General features: G+C 49.8%; 1 protein-coding gene across 3 annotated transcripts in view; it reads left to right on the forward strand.

Moving 5' to 3' along the window:
• prdm10 (PR domain containing 10) overlaps window positions 1-19,793 on the forward strand; it is a 187,255-nt gene that overhangs the window by 116,465 nt on the left and 50,997 nt on the right. For all 3 annotated transcript variants that reach the window (XM_070894241.1, XM_070894243.1, XM_070894242.1), the window contains exons 14-15: window positions 6,013-6,168; window positions 15,224-15,403. In XM_070894241.1, the coding sequence (XP_070750342.1) occupies window positions 6,013-6,168; window positions 15,224-15,403 (336 nt within the window). The remainder of the gene's footprint in view (window positions 1-6,012; window positions 6,169-15,223; window positions 15,404-19,793) is intronic.

A 19,793-nucleotide genomic window follows, 5' to 3' on the forward strand; every position in this document is an offset into this window, starting at 1 on the left:
GCAGGTAGACTCTAAAAGAGTTTCATGCACAAGGACCCCCAGGTCCCTCTGCACCACAGCATGTTGTAATTTCTCTCCATTCAAATAATATTCCCTTTTACTGTTTTTTTTTTTCCCCAAGGTGGATGACCTCACACTTTCCGACATTGTATTCCATCTGCCAAACCTTAGCCCATTCGCTTAACCTATCCAAATCTCCTTGCAGCCTCTCTGTGTCCTTTACACAACCCGCTTTCCCACTAATTTTAGTGTCATCTGCAAATTTTGTTGCACTACACTCTGTCCCCTCTTCTAGGTCATCTATGTATATTGTAAACAGTTGTGGTCCCAGCACTGATTCCGGTGGCACACCACTAACCACTGATTTCCAACTGGAAAAGGACCCATTTATCCCGACTCTCTGCTTTCTGTTCGCCAGCCAATTCTCTATCCATGCTAATACATTTCCTCTTACTCCGCTTATCTTTATCTTCTGCAGTAACCTTTTATGTGGCACCTTATCGAATGCCTTTTGGAAATCTAAATACATCACATCCATCGGTACACCTCTATCCACCATGCTCGTTATATCCTCAAAGAATTCCAGTAAATTAGTTACACATGATTTCCCCTTCATGAATCCATGCTGCGTCTGCTTGATTGCACTATTCCTATCTAGATGTCCCGCTATTTCTTCCTTCATGATAGTTTCAAGCATTTTCCCCACTACAGATGTTAAACTAACCGGCCTGTAGTTACCTGCCTTTTGCCTGCCCCCTTTTTTAAACAGAGGCGTTACATTAGCTGCTTTCCAATCCGCTGGTACCTCCCCAGAGTCCAGAGAATTTTGGTAGATTATAACGAATGCATCTGCTATAACTTCCGCCATCTCTTTTAATATCCTGGGATGCATTTCATCAGGACCAGGGGACTTGTCTCCCTTCAGTCCCATTAGCCTGTCCAGCACTACCCCCCTAGTGATAGCGATTGTCTCCAGTTCCTCCCTTCCCACATTCCTGTGGCCTGCAAATTTTGGCATGGTTTTTGTGTCTTCCGCTGTTAAGACGGAAGCAAAAAAATTTGTTTAAGGTCTCAGCCATTTCCACATTTCCCATTATTAAATCCCCCCTTTCATTTTCTAAGGGACCAACATTTACTTTAGTCACTCTTTTCAGTTTTATATATCTGTAAAAGCTTTTACTATCTGTTTTTATGTTTTGCGCAAGTTTACCTTCGTAATCTATCTTCCCTTTCTTTATTGCTTTTTTAGTCATTCTTTGCTGTTGCTTAAAATTTTCCCAATCCTCTACTTTCCCACTAACCTTGGCCACCTTATATGCATTGATCTTTGATTTGATACTTTCCTTTATTTCCTTGGTTATCCACGGTTGGTTATCCCTTCTCTTGCCGCCCTTCTTTTTCACTGGAATATATTTTTGTTGCGCACTATGAAAGAGCTCCTTAAAAGTCCTCCACTGTTCATCAATTGTGCCACCGTTTAGTCCTTGTTTCCAGTCTACTTTAGCCAACTCTGCCCTCATCCCACTGTAGTCCCCTTTGTTTAAGCATCGTACGCTCGTTTCTGACACAACTTCCTCATCCTCAATCTGTATTACAAATTCAACCATATTGTGATCACTCATTCCGAGAGGATCTTTTACGAGGAGATCGTTTATTTTTCCTGTCGCATTACAAAGGACCAGATCTAAGATGGCTTGCTCCCTTGTAGGTTCTGTTACATACTGTTCTAAGAAACAATCCCGTATGCATTCTATGAATTCTTCCTCCAGGCTACCCCGTGCGATTTGATTTGACCAATCGATATGTAGGTTAAAATCCCCCATGACTGCTGTCGTTCCTTTTTCACATGCCTCCATTATTCCCTTGATTATTGCCCGCCCCACCGTGAAGTTATTATTTGGGGGCCTATAAACTACGCCGACCAGTGACTTTTTCCCCTTACTATCTCTAATCTCCACCCACAATGCTTCAACATTTTGTTCATTGGAGCCAATATCATCCCTCACAAATGCCCTGATATCATCTTTTATTAACAGAGCTACTCCACCTCCTTTCCCTTGCCTATCTTTCTGAATCGTCAGATACCCCTGTATGTTTAATTCCCAGTCTTAGCCACCTTGCAACCATGTTTCTGTAATGGCCACCAAATCATATCCATTTGTAATAATTTGTGCCGTCAACTCATTTACTTTATTTCGAATGCTGCGTGCATTTAGGTGGAGTGTTTTCATCCTAGTTATAAAACCATGATTTTTAGTTTTGACCCCTCCTGCAGCCCTTTTATATTCAGTGGCCCTTTTTGTTTCTTGCCTTTGGTTTCTCTGCCCTCCACTTTTACTCATCTCTTTTCTGTCTTTTGGTTTTGTCTCCTTTTTGTTTCCCTCTGTCTCCCTGTATTGGTTCCCATCCCCCTGCCATATTAGTTTAACTCCTCACCAACAGCACTAGCAAACACTCCCCCTCGGACATTGGTTCTGGTCCTGCCCAAGTGTAGACCGTCCAGTTTGTACTGATCCCACCTCCCCCAGAACCTGTTCCAATGCCCCACGAATTTGAATCCCTCCCTGCTGCACCACTGCTCAAGCCACGTATTCATCTGTACTATCCTGCGATTCCTACTCTGACTAGCACGTGGCACTGGTAGCAATCCCGAGATTACTACTTTTGAGGTCCTACTTTTTAATTTAGCTCATAGCTCCTTAAATTCGTCTCGTAGGACCTCATCCCTTTTTTTTTACCTATGTCGTTGGTACCAATGTGCACCACGACAACTGGCTGTTCTCCCTCCCTTTTTAGAATGTCCTGCACTCGCTCGGAGACATTCTTGACCCTTGCACCAGGGAGGCAACATACCATCCTGGAGTCTCGATTGCGGCCGCAGAAACGCCTATCTATTCCCCTTATGATTGAATCCCCTATCACTATCGCTCTCCCACTCTTTTTTATGCCCTTCTGCACAACAGAGCCAGCCACGGTGCCATGAACTTGGCTGCTGCTGCTCTCCCCTGATGAGTCATCTCCCTCAACAGCACTCAAAGCAGTGTATCTGTTTTGCAGGGAGATGACCATATGGGACATACTCAACCTTTCCTCATAAGATAACCTCCTCATCTCCGGAATCAACCTCGTGAACCTTCTCTGAACTGCCTCCATAGCAAGTATATCCTTTTGTAAATATGGAAACCAAAACTGCACGTAGTATTCCAGGTGTGGCCTCACCAATACCCTGTATAACTGTAGCAAGACTCACCTGCTTTTATACTCCATCCCCTTTGCAATAAAGGCCAAGATTTTATTGGCCTTTCTGATCACTTGCTGTACCTGCATACTAACCTTCTGTGTTTCTTACACAAGTACCCCCATGTACTTATCTATCTTCCCTCGCTATCATTTTTTTGGTCGTTCTCTGCTGGCTTTTAAAAATTTGCCACTAGTCTTGGCCACATTGTATGCCTTTGTTTTCAGTTTGATACTCTCCCTTATTTCCTTAGTTAGCCACAGATGGTTATCCCTTCTCTTACGGTCTTTCCTTCTCATTGGGATATATTTTTGTTGCGAGTTATGAAATTTCTTCTTAAATGTTTGCCACTGCTCATCAACCGTCCCACACTTTAATCTATTTTCCTATTTAGCCAACTCTGCCCTCATACCTTTGTAGTCTCCTTTATTTAAGCTTAGGACCCTGGTTTGTAAATTAACTTTCTCACCCTCCTTCTGAATTTGAAATTTAACCAGATTATGGTCACTCATTCCGAGAGGATCTTTTACTGCGAGATCATTTATTAATCCTACCTCATTTCACAGTACTAGATCTAAGATAGCCTCCTCCCTGCTTGGTTCCGCAACGTACTGTTCAAGGAAACTATCCCGGAGGAACTCTACGAACTCCTTCTCGAGGCTACACTGGCTAATTTGCTTTGTCCAATCAATATGAAGGTTAAAATTGCCCATGGTTATTGCTGTTCCTTTGTTACAAGCCTGTATTATTTTTTGATTTATACTCCGTCCAACAATGTAGCTACTGTTAGAGGGCTGATAGACTACACCCACCAGTGACTTTTTCCTTTTATTATTTCTTACCTCCACCCAAACTGATTCAACCTCTTGATCCTCTGAGCCAATATCATTTCTCACTATTGCACTGATCCCATCCTTTATTAACAGTGCCACCCCACCTCATTTTCCTTTCTGTCTGTCCTTCCGAATTGTCAAATACTCCTGAATATTTAGTTCCGATAGTTAGGAGAACAGACAGTCCTGGTCACCTTGCAACCACGTCTCTGTAATGGCTATCACATCATACCCATTTGTATCTATTTGTGCCGTCAACTCATTTATTTATTACGAATGCTGCGTGCATTTAGACAAAGAGCTTTTAAATTTATTTTATTACCTGCTTTTTTCCTCAGTCCTTCAAACTCACTTTCTACATTTTTGCTTTCTAATTCCAGCTTTACTCCCCTCCCTAATGAATCTATTCTCGGGTTCCCCTCCCCCTGCCAAGCTAGTTTACACCCTCCCCAACAGCACGAGCAAACTCCCCCCTCCCCGCGAGGATACTGGACCCGGCTCTGTTGAGGTGCAACCTGTCCGGCTTGCACAGGTCCCACCTCCCCCAGAAGTGGTCCCAATGCCTCAGGAATCTAAAGCCCTCCCTCCTGCAACATCTCTCCAGCCACGTGTTCATCTGCTTTATCCTCCTCTTTCTGTATGCACTAGCTTGTGGCACAGGGAGTAATCCGGAGATTACTACCTTGAGGTCCTGCTTTTTAATCTCTCTCTTAGCTCCCGAAACTCTGCCTGCAGGACCTCATCCTTCTTTCTACCTATGTCATCGGTCCTGATATGGACCATGACCTCTGGCTGTTCACCCTCTCCCCCTAGAATGCCCGAAAGCTGCTTGGTGACATCCTTGACCCTGGCACCAGGAAGGCAACATACCATCCTGGAGTCACGTCCGCAGCCGCAGAAACGCCTGTCTGTTCTCCTAACTATCGAATCCCCTACCACTATCGCTCTTCCATTCTTCTTCCTCCCCCCCCTGTGCAGCTGAGCCACCCGTGGTGCCATGGTCTTGGCTCTGGCTGCAGGGGCACCATCACTCCCAGCTGTACTCAAGAGAATACCGGTTGGAGAGAGAGATGGACTTGGGATTCCTGCACTACCTGCCTAGTCCTCCTCTTCTGTCTGGCAGTCACTCACTCCCTCTCTGCTTGCACACTCTTAAGCTGCGGGGTGACCACCTCTAGAAATAGGCTATCCAAAAAATTCTCAGTCTCGTGGATACACGCAGTGACTCCAGCCGCCGCTCAAGCTCCAAACTGCGGAGCTCGAGTTGCTGCAGCTGGAGACGCCTCTTACACACGTGATCATCCTGGCTTGAGCTAGAGAGTGTTCATTAGCAAAGATGAGAGGATTTGAATGTGATTCCTGGCTGTTTACAAAGTAGTTGTGAAGTTGATCATGGCAATGCTATCAACTACTAGGATGCATCTTGAGCGGTTTATTGGAAATTGTTATTGAAGCAACATTTGGAACAGTGTGTGCATTTTTGGACAAGGGGAATGGAGAGAGTCTGGGGATCACTGAGGATGAGTAAGAAGACGAACTGCTGTATGAAGAGCCTCATCAGCTCAATTTAGTTTGATTGATGGAAATCAGGTAGAGCAGCTCCCTAATTGAGGGCTCTTAAATAATGAGAACGACATATTTTCTTTCAAATTCAAAAAGCTCGTTGGTGACAAAGATTAAACCGGCAGGAGGAAGAGCGAGTAGTAACTCAACATGATGAGAAAATGGGAGTAGGTGTGATGGGGTCGGTGTGGAAGGAGTGAGTGTGAAGGAGTAGTGTTGCTATTTTTCGAGTGGTTTAGCTGTCGCTAACACTGTATTAAACAGTGATGCTTTGTGTTGGGGTATAGTCACGGTCTGGTTACTATTGTGCTTCAGCTGCATGTATAATAATATCTACAATTTGTGTTTGATATAATTTTGAAATCCTCCAATGAGCAGATAAAGAAGCACATTCGCAGCTTCCATTCGGAGAAGATTTACCAGTGCACAGAATGTGACAAAGCCTTCTGTCGGCCAGACAAGCTACGACTTCACATGCTGCGACACTCTGACCGCAAGGACTTCCTCTGCTCCACTTGTGGCAAGCAGTTCAAAGTAAGTGTCTCCAGAATACTGCACACAACTCTCGCTGTTAGTATTTGTACGCGCGCTTGTGACTATTTAGTTGTTTCCAATAGACTACTGGGTCTCCCGTAGTGTGACGCACCGTAAACCAGATGATGTGATGTAACGCCCAGTGCATTACGGCGGAGCAGTGTCCCTTCATATCCCGAAACTAAAACAGCTACAAGTAAATCCAGTCTGAGGTCACTCTATGTAATTGTTGTTTGGTCAAATCAGCACGTTGTTGGCTTCAATTTGCTTTCACGAAATGAATGGTAAGGTCGGTTCCAGGTGCAGGATGTTTGCCTAGAATCAAGTCTGACAAGGGAAGTGTGTGTACCGACACGGTTTTTATCTTGTGTCGAGGTTATTGTCGGTAGTAGCAGGTCTCTCATGACATTACTAACCAAGTTAGAGGGTAGGTTACGGAAGATGTGGGACGGAGATGGTCTGGCAAAGGACCAATATAGTTTTAGCAGTGTATGAAAAGATTTGCAAAACTGGGGATCGGTGGATACAAATACATGTTTTAGGTTAGTATATGTGCAGCATTGCTTACAGTAAGTTGCAGAGTACAATCTGTCTCGCGTCTGTGACATCATTGTGTTTCTGGCTTCCTCGCTCTTCTGGATCTCTGTCACTTTCTGTTTTTTTGGTTATCTGTGTGTGTTCTTTTGTTAATTGCAAGTCTTGTTCGTCTCTTTTTGACTTCTGGTATTCTTCCTTCTCCCGCTTTCCTTCTGTTGGGCTGAGAATTCCCCTCCATCGCACCACCTCTTTTTCTCTGCTATGTCCCCTCGTAGTCACTCCCCAACCACTCCGCTCCCCTTCTCCCCACTATCCCTGTAGCCTGATGCCTTTCTTTGTTACCCACCTAATCCGCCTTCGATTCTCACTCACTCCTAAATCCCTTGTCCCCTCGTCTACCTCCAGATTTACCTTCATCTGTACTTCATCCCCTTGTGTTTCTTGCTCATCCCCTTCCCCTGTATGCTCACTCCAAATGCCCTTCCACAGCCCCACCTTTCCCTAAGCTGTCACTTGTCCTTCTCTCCATACTTAGCCCCCAGGAGGAACTGAGGAAATCCTTTTTAGTCAGGAAATTGTGTTCGGGAAATTGATGGGATTGAAGGCCGATAAATCCCCAGGGCCTGATAGGCTGCATCCCAGAGTACTTAAGGACCCTAGAAATAGTGGATGCATTGGTGATCATTTTCCAACATTCTATTGACTTTAGATCAGTTCCTATGGACTGGAGGGTGGCTAATGTAACACCACTTTTTTTTTAAAAAAAAGGAGGGAGAGAGAAAACAGGGAATTATAGATCGGTTAGCCTGACGTGAGGAAAATGTTGGAATCAATTATTAAAGATGAAATAGCAGCGCATTTGGAAAGCAGTGTCCCGAGTCAGCATGGATTTATGAAAGGGAAATCATGCTTGACAAATCTTCTCGAATTTTTTGAGGATGTAACTAGTAGAGTGGACAACGGAGAACCAGTGGATGTTGTGTATTTGGACTTTAAAAAGGCTTTTGACAAGGTCCCACACAAGAGATTGGTGTGCATAATTAAAGCACGTGGTATTGGCAGAGATTGGGTCGACTTGGGGGTAATGTATTGACTGGTTGACAGACAGGAAGCAGAGAGTCGGATTAAACGGGTTCTTTTCAGAATGGCAGGCAGTCACCAGTGGGGTGCCGCAGGGTTCAGTGCTGGGACCCCAGCTATTTACAATATACATCAATGATTTAGTTGAAGGAATTGAATGTAATATCTCCAAGTTTGCAGATGACACTAAGCTGGGTAGCGGTATGAGCTGTGAGGAGGATGCTAAGAGAATGCAGGGTGACTTGAACAGGTTAGGTGAGTGGGCAAATGCATGGCAGATGCAGTATAATGTGGATAAATGTGAGGTTATCCACTTTGGTGGCAAAAACAGGAAGACAGAATATTATCTGAACGGTGATAGATTAGGAAAAGGGGAGGTGCAATGAGTCCTGGGTATCATGGTATGTCAGTCATTGAAGGTTGGCATGCAGGTAAAGCAGGTGGTGAAGGCGGCAAATGGCATGTTGGCCTTCATAGCGAGAGGATTTGAGTATAGGAGCAAGGAGGTTTTATTGCAGTTGTACAGGGCCTTGGTAAGGCCACACCTAGAATTTTGTGTTCAGTTTTAGTCTCCTAATCTGAGGAAGGACATTCTTGCTATTGAGGGAGTGCAGCGAAGGTTCACCAGATTGATTCCCGGGATGGCAGGACTGACATATGAGGAGAGACTGGATCAACTGGGCTTGTATCCACTGGAGTTTAGAAGAATGAGAGGGGATCTCATAGAAACATATAAAATTCTGACGTGACTGGACAGGTTAGATGCAGGAAGAATGTTCCCATTGCTGGGGAGTTCCAGAACCAGGGGTCACAGTCTAAGAATAAGGAGTAGGCCATTTAGGACTAACATGAGGAGAAACTTCTTCACTCAGAGAGTTGTTAACCTGTGGAATTCCCTGCCGCAGAGAGTTGTTGATGCCAGTTCATTGGATATATTCAAGAGGGAGTTAGATATGGCCCTTACGGCTAAAGGGATCAAGGGGTATGGAGAGAAAGCAGGAAAGGGGTACTGAGGTTGAATGATCAGCCATGATCTTATTGAATGGCGGAGCAGGCTCGAAGGGCCGAATGAATAGCCTACTCCTGCACCTATTTTCTATGTTTCTATCCCCCTCACTCATCCCTAATTCCCCCATCACCTTCACCAGTTCCGATCCTCCTTGCCTCCACCATGGTGATCTCGAGGCTGTCTGGGGCCTGGTACTTGGCATTACTGGCTCCAGCATGTCCCACAAGTGCTGGTAAACTGGCAGTTTTGCTCTGAAAGCACTATAAGCAATTAGAATACATCCCCATCGATAATGCATTCAGTATTGAAGTGCCCTGGCACTGGACCACTGTAGCAATGCAGGAAGTAAGTGGGGCAATGGCGGAGTGGGTTCATGGGGCTAGGATTATTGTAAATCCTTTTACATTTATTGTTTTGTTTACCTGCAGGGAAACGGGAGACAATAAAAGCCAAATGGTAACTAGAATGGCTCTGCTCTCACTGCAAGCTGTGCTGCAGTGTTGCCTGGTGGCAGTAGGCCTGCATTATAGCCTGACAGCAAATGTTTACAATGGAACTTTGCCATTAGAAATGCCGATTTCATTTGTAAATTGACATAAAAGCATCACCCCAAAATTGCAACAAAAGGATTGACAAAAAGTGAGTCTATATGCAAACCTTGTAAATCATACCGCCATAAATCTAGGTGTCAAGTTTTGGACTTTTCGCATTAATATTTTTCTCGTGTTCACTGTTACCAGGCACTCCCGTAAGCGGGCATAGGAACAGGAGGCCATGCAGCCCCTCGAGCCAGTGCCACGATTCAATTAGATCATGACTGCACACTGTCCTAACTCCATTTAACTGCCGAGGCTCCATATCCCTGAATGCCCTTGACAAACAAACGTCTATTAATCTGCCTTTTAAAATGATTAATTGAGCTAGCACCTACTACTTTTTGTGGGAGAGAGTTCCACACTTTGCATGGACATTTTTCTTAATCTCTCTCTCTCGAATGGCCTGGCTCTGATTTTAAGATTCTGTGCCCTTACCCTAGCCTGCCCCACCAGTGGAGAAAGTTTCTCTCTATCTCCACTATCAATTCCTCTGTCGCCTGTGCTTTTGCAGTGCTTTTTCCACCCGATGTCTGCGTAAATGAAAGTGGGACCCAGGGATTGTGACGGAGTCCTTACATTCCCGACTCGCTCACTGCAATGCTGCCACATAATTTGAAATAGAGACCGAGGCCTTAAATCGATACGTATTTAAATAGAGCAGATCAGTGAGCCGTAGACCGTATAAACCAGTGCATTACATTAACTCTCAAACTTTGCTCTACAGCACCTCACAAAATATAACCAAAGTAATAAGCTGGCTGAGCTTTTCTGCGGTGTGGCTCTGTCTTAATCTCCAGGTTCTCAGCACGGGGCTCTCTCTGCTGGTCAGGCTGCTCAGCACCTCCTGACTTGGCCTCGACACTGGCTGGCCGTGAGCAGACAGCCCCCCCCGCCCCCCACTCCCAGTGAGTAGACAGACCCCCCCCCCCCCCAGTGAGCAGACAGACCCCCCCCCCCCCCAGTGAGCAGACAGACCCCCCCCAGTGAGCAGACAGAACCCCCCCTCCCCCCCAGTGAGTAGACAGACCCCCCCCCCAGTGAGCAGACAGACCCTCCCCCCAGTGAGCAGACAGACCCCCCCCCCCAGTGAGCAGACAGACCCCCCTCCCCAGTGAGCAGACAGACGCACCCCCCTCCCCAGTGAGCAGACAGAACCCCCCCTCCCCCCAGTGAGCAGACAGACCCCCCCACTCCCAGTGAGCAGACACCCCCCCCCCTCCCAGTGAGCAGACACACCCCCCCCAGTGAGCAGACAGACCCGCCCCCAGTGAGCAGACTGACGCACCGCCCCCCCAGTGAGCAGACAGAACCCCCCCCCTCCCCCCCAGTGAGCAGACAGACCCCCCCCACTCCCAGTGAGCAGACAAACCCCCGTCCCCATTGAGCAGACAGACCCCCCCCCCAATGAGCAGAAAGACCCCCACCCCGTCCCAGTGAGCAGACAGACCCCCCCGCCCCTCCCCGTGAGCAGACAGATCCCCCTCCCCGTGAGCAGACAAGCCCCCCCCCCAGTGAGCAGACAGACCTCCCCCCCCCCCCCCTGTGAGCAGACAGACCCACCCCCCCCCAGTGAGCAGACAGACCCCCCCCCCAGTGAGCAGACAGACCCCCCCCCAGTGAGCAGACAGACCCCCCCACAAGTGAGCAGACAGACCCCCCCACAAGTGAGCAGACAGACCCCCCCACAGTGAGCAGACAGACCCCCCCTCCACTGAGCAGACAGACCCCCCCCCCCAGTGAGCAGACAGACCCCCCCCCCAGTGAGCAGACAGACCCCCCCCCCCATGTGAGTAGACAGACCCCCCCCAGTGAGCAGACAGACCCCCCCCTCCGCGTGAGCAGACAGATCCCCCCCTCCCCAGTGAGCAGACAGACGCCCTCCCCCAGTGAGCAGACAGAATCTCCCCCCAGTGAGCAGACAGACCCCCCCCCCTCCAGAGAGCAGACGGACCCCCCCCCCAGTGAGCAGACAGACCCCCCCCCAGTGAGCAGACAGACCCCCCCCCCATTGAGCAGACAGACCCCCCCCCTCCCAGTGAGCAGACAGACCCCCCCCCTTCCCAGTGAGCAGAAAGAACCCCCCCCCCCAGTGAGCAGTCAGACCCCGCCCCGCCCAGTGAGCAAACAGACCCCCCCCCAGTGGTCAGACAGACCCGCCCTCCCCCCCACCCCCCCCCAGTGGTCAGACAGACCCGCCCTCCCCCTCCCAGTGAGCAGACAGACCTCCCACCTCCCAGTGAGCAGACAGACCCCCCCCCTCAGTGAGCAGACAAACCCCCTCCCAGTGAGCAGACAGACCCCCCACCCCCCAGTGAGCAGTCAGACCCCCCCCCCCCAGCCCCCAGTGAGCAAACAGACCCCCCCCCCCAGTGGTCAGACAGACCCGCCCTCCCCCCCCCCCCCAGTGGTCAGACAGACCCGCCCTCCCCCTCCCAGTGAGCAGACAGACCCCCCCCCTCCCAGTGAGCAGACAGACCCCCCCCTCAGTGAGCAGACAAACCCCCTCCCAATGAGCAGACAGACCCCCCACCCCCCAGTGAGCAGATAGACCCCCCCCCTTTCAGTGAGCAGACAGACACCCCCCCCCAAGTGGTCAGACAGACCCGCCCTCCCCCCCAGTGGTCAGACAGACCCCCCCCCCCCAATGAGCAGACAGACCCCCCCCCAGTGAGCAGACAGACCCCCCCCCCCCAGTGAGCAGACAGACGCCTCCCCAGTGAGCAGACAGACCCCACACCCCCCAGTGAGCAGACAGACCCACCCCCCACCCCCCCACCCCCCACCCCCCAGTGAGCAGACAGACACCACCCCCCCCCCCCCAGTGAGCAGACAGACCCGCCCCCCCCCTCCAGTGAGCAGACAGACCCCCCACAGTGAGCAGACAGACCCCCCCCCTCCAGTGAGCAGACAGACCCCCCCCCCCAGTGAGCAGAAAGACCCCCCCCTCAGTGAGCAGACAGACGCCCCCCCCCCAGTGAGCAGACAGACCCCCAGCCCCAGTGAGCAGACAGACCCCCAGCCCCAGTGAGCAGACAGACCCCCAGCCCCAGTGAGCAGACAGACCCACCCCCCAGTGAGCAGACAGACCCCCCCCAAGTGAGCAGACAGACCCCCCTCCCAGTGAGCAGACAGACCCCCCCCCCTCCACGTGAGCAGACAGACCCCCCTCCCCGTGAGCAGACAGACCCCAACCCTCCCAGTGGGCAGACAGACCCATCCCCCATCTCCCATCTCCCAGTGAGCAGACAGACACCCCCCCCCCCCCCAGTGAGCAGACAGACCCACCCCCCACCCCTCAGTGAGCAGACAGACACCACCGCCCCCCCCCAGTGAGCAGACAGACCCCCCACCCCCCCAGTGAGCAGACAGACCCCCCCCCCAGTGAGCAGACAGACCCGCCCCCCCCCTCCAGTGAGCAGACAGACCCCCCACAGTGAGCAGACAGACCCCCCCTCCCAGTGAGCAGACAGACCCCCCCCTTAGTGAGCAGACAGACCCCCCCCCCTTAGTGAGCAGACAGACCCCCCCCCTCAGTGAGCAGAAAGACCCCCCCCTCAGTGAGCAGACAGACGCCCCCCCCAGTGAGCAGACAGACCCCCCCCAGTGAGCAGACAGACCCCCAGCCCCAGTGAGCAGACAGACCCCCCCCCAGTGAGCAGATAGACCCCTCCCCTCCCCGTGAGCAGACAGACCCCCCCCTCCCCGTGAGCAGACAGACCCCCCTCCCAGTGAGCAGACAGACCCCCCCCCTCCCCGTGAGCAGACAGACCCCCCTCCCCGTGAGCAGACAGACCCCAACCCTCCCAGTGGGCAGACAGACCCATCCCCCCCCCCCCCAGTGAGCAGACAGACCCCCCCCCCCCAGTGAGCAGACAGACCCCCCTCCCCGTGAGCAGACAGACCCCCCCCCCCTCCCCGTGAGCAGACAGACCTCCCCCCCCCCCCACCCGTGAGCAGACAGACCCACCCCCCCCCAGTGAGCAGACAGACCCCCCCCCCAGTGAGCAGACAGACCCCCCCCCCCAGTGAGCAGACAGACCCCCCCCCCCCAGTGAGCAGACAGACCCCCACCCCCAGTGAGCAGACAGACCCCCCCCCCCAGTGAGCAGACAGACCCCCCCCCCCAGTGAGCAGACAGACCCCCCCCCCAGTGAGCAGACAGACCCCCCCCCAGTGAGCAGACAGACCCCCCCCCCCGCAGTGAGCAGACAGTCCCGTCCCCCAGTGAGCAGACAGAATCTCCCCCCAGTGAGCAGACAGATCCCCCCCTCCCCAGTGAGCAGACAGACGCCCTCCCCCAGTGAGCAGACAGAATCTCCCCCCAGTGAGCAGACAGACCCCCCCCCTCCCCGTGAGCAGACATCCCCCCCCCTCCAGTGAGCAGACAGACCCCCTCGCAGAGAGCAGACAGACCCCCCCCCAGTGAGCAGTCAGACCCCCCCCCATTGAGCAGACAGACCCCCCCCCTCCCAGTGAGCAGACAGACCCCCCCTCCCAGTGAGCAGACAGAACCCCCCCCCAGTGAGCAGTCAGACCCCCCCCCCCAGTGAGCAAACAGACCCCCCCCCCCAGTGGTCAGACAGACCACCCCCCCTCCAGTGAGCAGACAGACCCCCTCCCAGAGAGCAGACAGACCCCCCACCCCCAGTGAGCAGTCAGCCCCCCCCTCCCAGTGAGTAGACAGACCCCCCCCACTCCCCGTGAGCAGACAGACCCCCCTCCCCGTGAGCAGACAGACCCCAACCCTCCCAGTGGGCAGACAGACCCATCCCCCATCCCCCAGTGAGCAGACAGACCCCCCCCCCCCCCCAGTGAGCAGACAGACCCCCCCCCCCAGTGAGCAGACAGACCCCCCCCCCCCCCCCCCTGGTCATTAACCACTCGCATGCTGTCTCCAGGATGAAGAATACAAATGACAAATTCATCATGGATTAAAGTCCCTTTTTGTCACACAGTGTGAATGAAGTGCCCCTGCTGACATTGACTTAAATCGAGATATATGGCAAGAATGGCCGTTTAAATAATACATTTTATTTATAAAGCGCCTTTAACGTAGTAAAACATCCCAAGGGGCTTCACAGGAGTTGACAAGACAAAACAGATAAATTTGACACCAAGCCACAAAAGAAGAAATTACAGCAGATAACCAAAAACTTGGATAAAGAGTGAGGTTTTAAGGAGCGTCTTAATGGAGGATAGAGAGGTTTAGGGAGGGATTTCCAGAGCTTAGAGCCCAAGCAGCTGAAGGCATGGCCACCAATGGTTGAGCTGTTATAATGAGGTATGTTTAAGAAGCCAAAATTTGAGGAGCGCAGAGATCTTGTGGGGTTTTGAGGATGAAAAAGATTAGAGAGATGGGGAGGGGCAAGGCCATGGAGCGTAAACAAGGATGAGAATTTTGAAATCGAGACGTTGTTTAACCGGGAGTCAATGTAGGTCAGAAAGCACAGGGGTGATGGGTGAGCGGGACTTCGCGCAAGTTAGGACATGGACTGCTAAGTTTTGGATGACCTGAAGTTTACGTAGGATAGAACGTGGGAGGCCAGCCAGGAGTGAGTTGGAGTAGTCAAGTCTAGTTGTAACAAAGGCATGGATGAGGGTTTCAGCAGCAGAAGAGCTGATGCAGGGGTGGAGACAGACAATGTTACGGAGGTGGAAAAAGGTGGTTAATTGATCCACAATTACTTCCTGTTATGACAATGAAATTCCAGGGAAACCTTGATGGTCAATAAACAAGAGAAGTATTCTATCCACAGTAAAGATTGTGCATCCACCTGTTTGTTCAGTGCATTGATCCCAAGTGTTGATCCGTGTCTGTCTGTTTTGTTGATAGAGGAAGGACAAGTTGAAAGAGCACATGCAGCGGATGCACAATCCTGAGCGTGAGGCCAAGAATGCCGGCCGCATCCACAAGTCCAAGCCTTTCAAACCCAAGATCCCCTCCACGGACTACGAGAGCTTCATGTTCAAGTGCCGTGCCTGCATGATGGGCTTCCGGCGGCGTGGGATGCTGGTCAGTACTGGAACTTGTTGGTCCAGGGTTCGCCCTGTGAAGCTGTGTGTCTTGGCACCTGTTGCGGCCGGTTGTGTGGGCACAGACTGTAACTTGGCTCCTTTGGGTAACTTTCAGAGACGAGAGCTGGGACTGTTTCCTCAGGCCTCAGAGCTGCATCAGTTTGGCATCAAACAGCAGAATCGGGTCATTTCTTGCAATATATATTTATTAGTGTGGTTACTGTGTAAATATTGGCAGTGTTGGGTGTGACTTACATGCAGATGTTGACCAGTAATTAGCTGAAACAACCTCTGTCAATACTGATCTGTGTTTATCCAGAAACACAAGTAGTGCGTGATGGTTGGAAAGTAACGGACACGCCATCATTAAAAAAGGGACGAGGATGTCCCAGGAAACTACAAACCAGTGAGTTTAACCTTTGGTGTGTGTGACGTATTCGAAGAAAGGGGGAATTGAGGCAGTGGCAGTGACTTCTGGGAGGGAAGCTTGCCTGGTGAAGTTCTTCGAGTTCTTTGCGGAAGTCACTTTGTTGACATCAGGTTCCATGGCTGTGATGTATTCAGCTTTCAGCAAGGCTTTTGCTGCCGTGCCACACGAGGGCTGAATCAGCAAGGTCGAAGGCATCGGGCAGGCTTCTGTGAGGATTGAGAATTGGGAAAGCTAAGGGTGATTGTGGATGGAGCTGGTTGACGTGGTGACGGAGCAATGTTGGGACAGCAATCGATTTGGAGCTGGGAACAGAAACAATTCTGGCTGTTTGCAGATGCCATCGAATTGGGAGTGGCAGGAGTTCAAACAATCAGGAATAGGCCAAACAAATACCAAGGGAGCTGGCTCGGTTGGGATGGTGAATTGATGAGTGGGAAATGCCATTTAATGTCGCCAAATATAAGGGAATGAGAGTAAGGAAAGGAAATAAACAGTGGGAATTCTACCGACACAAGACAAGTGGGGACACTGTTTTTGGAATGTGGATAATTCTGGCATGTTCCATTTATTGCCCATCTCTAGTTGCCCTGAGAAGGTGGAGCAATTCAGGAGGCATTTAGAGGTTGGAGTCACATATACGCCAGATCAGGTAGGTTGGAGGCAGGTTCCCCTTGTTGTCGTACATGAGTGAACAAGTTGGCTTTTTAACAGCAGCTCAACAGTTTTCATGATTTTTCTGGTGCCAGCCCAGAGATTAGCAATTTTATTGAATACATTTTCGCAACTTGCCATGGTGGGATTTGAACTTACGACCTCTGGTTGCCAGTCCAGTAATAATGACTAGACTATCATACTGTTGAGACACAGGGAAACGGATGAGTACCTCACTGAAACCAACAGCGCAGTGTATGCTAATAGGAAGATAGATAACCGGATCTGAGAATGTATAGCCAGAGTGATCGAATATCAATCCCAATAATGAGTCTGTTCAAGGCACTGGTACGACCACACCTCGAGTACTGGATCCCTTTCTAATTGCTGTACCTTTGAAATGATATTCGAGCGTTGGAAACTGATGAAGAGCCCGAGGACGTATACTATGAAGAGAAGGCTCAGAGGAAATATTGTTGAAGTATTCATGATCTTTAAGAGAATAATAACTGTAACTCCAATAATATGTCGGAGATTGCTACAAACTGTAAAACCCAAGGACACCGGTTCGAGCTTATGAATGTGAAAGGTTCAAGAGTAGTTTATCTTTAAGCAGAGAATGGAGACTCTGTGGAATGAGTTGCCTCGGCAGACAATGAAGGAGCGTTTATGAGCAAATTGGGTTCGATAGATAGTTGAGGGAGTGGGTGATTGAGAGGGATTTGTTTTTGAGACCAGTGCTCTATTCACATTGTTTCCTATGTTGCTATTGATATCTTTATATATTTGAAGGGCCAATGTCTCAGGACACTACCTCTCAACTGTCTGGTGATTTTTTATTACGGAGTTAATTTAATGAATTTTGTGCTCATCGAGGTGCGAGATGTTAATGTGATCTGGGGGGTTTGGTTCATCACTTTCCACCTGGCCACACACTGTCAGCACGGGCTGTTTTGATGTCAGAGTAAATGATCGAATGCTACAGTACAGAAATCAGCTGTTTGGCCCATCAAGTCTGCACTGGTGTGTTTCTCCACATGGACTACGGAGTCTAACCAGACTCTCCTCATTTCCATTCCATTTATGCTCCCTCTGCTCAGCCTCAACCCCAACCTCCAGCACCATCCTGACCCGTGTGTGCAGCTCCCATAGCAGTCGTCCTATAGCCTGTCAGTGAGTGGCCAATTTGTGCCAAAATAAGGCCCATTTAGTGTTTTGACCATTGACGTTGGGAAGTGGATTGAGACTGCCCAAACTCATTTCATTTTATTCCCTTGCAGCAATCAGAGAGGAGACTTTCATCCCATGAGTCTAGATTGGAACTGCAGTCCCAGAGGTGAAAGGCCAGTCTTGTAACTGTACCATTATAATCAGGTCGCCCTGATGTTAAACAGCACTGCTGAGAAAACAAGCAGCAGAACACAAGACCCTGAAGGTGGGTCTGAGGAGTGCTGCATTGTTGAAAGTGCCGTCCTTCAGGTGAAGTGTTGAAACCTGCTGCTGCTGCCTGCCTGTTCCAGTGGTTCACATGGACGTTAAAGATCCGATTGGCTATTGGAAGAGGAGCAGGGATTCATCAGTTACCTGGGCCAACACCACCAAAAACAGACTCAGTGCTTACCCATTTCATGGCTGTTTGTGGGAGGTTGATTGTGTGGAACTTTGGGACGTTTCCATATGATGACCATCAGGCAGAGGGAACTTGAACTTTCAATTGGCCCATGTGTGCAGCTCCCATAGCAGCCGTCCTATAGTCTGTCAGTGAGTGATTCTAACCATTGCCTCTGAGAATTTTACGGTGGCAGATGGATTTTTCTAAAGGGGTGAAAACTGCTTCACAAAGACTTTGGAGATAGTGAATCGCCCTGCGTGGTTTGAATAGTCCAGGCCGCAATATCATAGAAGAAATTTGGGTTTAGTATTTGAAGCCCTACCTTCTGTATAAACAAAGCAGTCGATGCTACACCCCCAGATGCCTAACTTTGCCCAACGAGGAAGGGGAATAAAATGGGTCAAGTGGAGAATGTCACTGTGGGGGACCATCTCTGGAATAGTGATCATAGTATCATGAGGCTTATATTAGTTATGGAGAAGAACAAGGCGCAATCTGGAATAAAAATACTTAACTGAAGGAGGGCTAATTTCAGCGAATTGAGGAGGGATCTGACCTGGGTAAATTGGAGTCAAAGACTGGCAGGCAGGAATGTAATGGAGCAATGGGCTGCTTTTTAAAGAGGAGATGGTTCGGGTACAGTCTAGGGGACAGGCAGAGCTCCCTGGATGACGAAGGAGTTAGAGAGTGGGATGACGCAGAAAAAGGGGCGTATGACCGATGCCAGCTTGATATAAAAAGTACAGAGGAGAAGTGAAAAAGTAAATAAGAGGAACAAAGAAACAGTATGAGAATAGATTGGCAGCTAACATAAAAGGGAATCCAAAGGTCTTCTACTTAGGATTACACAGGATATATGGCACAGTAACAGGGCAGTCAGCCCAACCAGTAATGCTGGCGTTTATGCTCCACTCGAGCCTCCTCCTGTCTTTCCTCATCTAAGTCTACCAGCATAAACCTCTATTCCCTTCTCCCTCATACTCTTGTCTAGCCTCCCCTTAAATGCATCGACACCATTCCCATTAGCCACTCCCTGTGGTTGTGAGTTCCACATTCTCACCACTCTCTGAGTAAAGAAGTTTCTTCTGAATTCCCTATTGGATTTCTTGGTGACTATCTTATATTGATAGCCTCTAGTTATGCTCTTCCCCACAACATTCTCTCTAGCCACTATCAAAACCTTTCATAATTTTAAAGACCTCTATTAGGTCACCCCTCAGCCTTATTATAATGTGGCAACCGGAACTGTACGCAGTGCTCCAAGTGTGGTCTAACCAAGGTTCGATACGGGTTTAGCATAACTTCCCGACTTTTCAATTCTATACCTCCAGAAATAAACCCTAGTGCTGGGTTTGCTTTTTTATGGCCTTGCTAACCTGTGTCGCAACTTTTAGTGATTTGTGTATTTGTACTCCGAGATCCCTTTGTTCCTCTACCCCACCGAGACTCGCACCCTCCAAGTAATAAGTGACCTCCCAATTCTTCCTACCAAAATGTCATACCTCACATTTATCTGTGTTGAACTTCATTTGCCAATTACATGCCCATTCTGCAAGTTTATTATGCCCTCCTGTAATTTGTTGCAGTCCTCCTCAGTATTGATTATCTCTCTTTCCCCCCGCCCCCAATTTGGTGTCATCCTTTTTGATTTTGTTAATATATATTGTGAACAGCAGTGGTCCCAGCACTGATCCT

This window comes from Pristiophorus japonicus, chromosome 11 (assembly GCF_044704955.1).
Source record: "Pristiophorus japonicus isolate sPriJap1 chromosome 11, sPriJap1.hap1, whole genome shotgun sequence".
Taxonomy (NCBI): Eukaryota; Metazoa; Chordata; class Chondrichthyes; family Pristiophoridae; genus Pristiophorus; species Pristiophorus japonicus.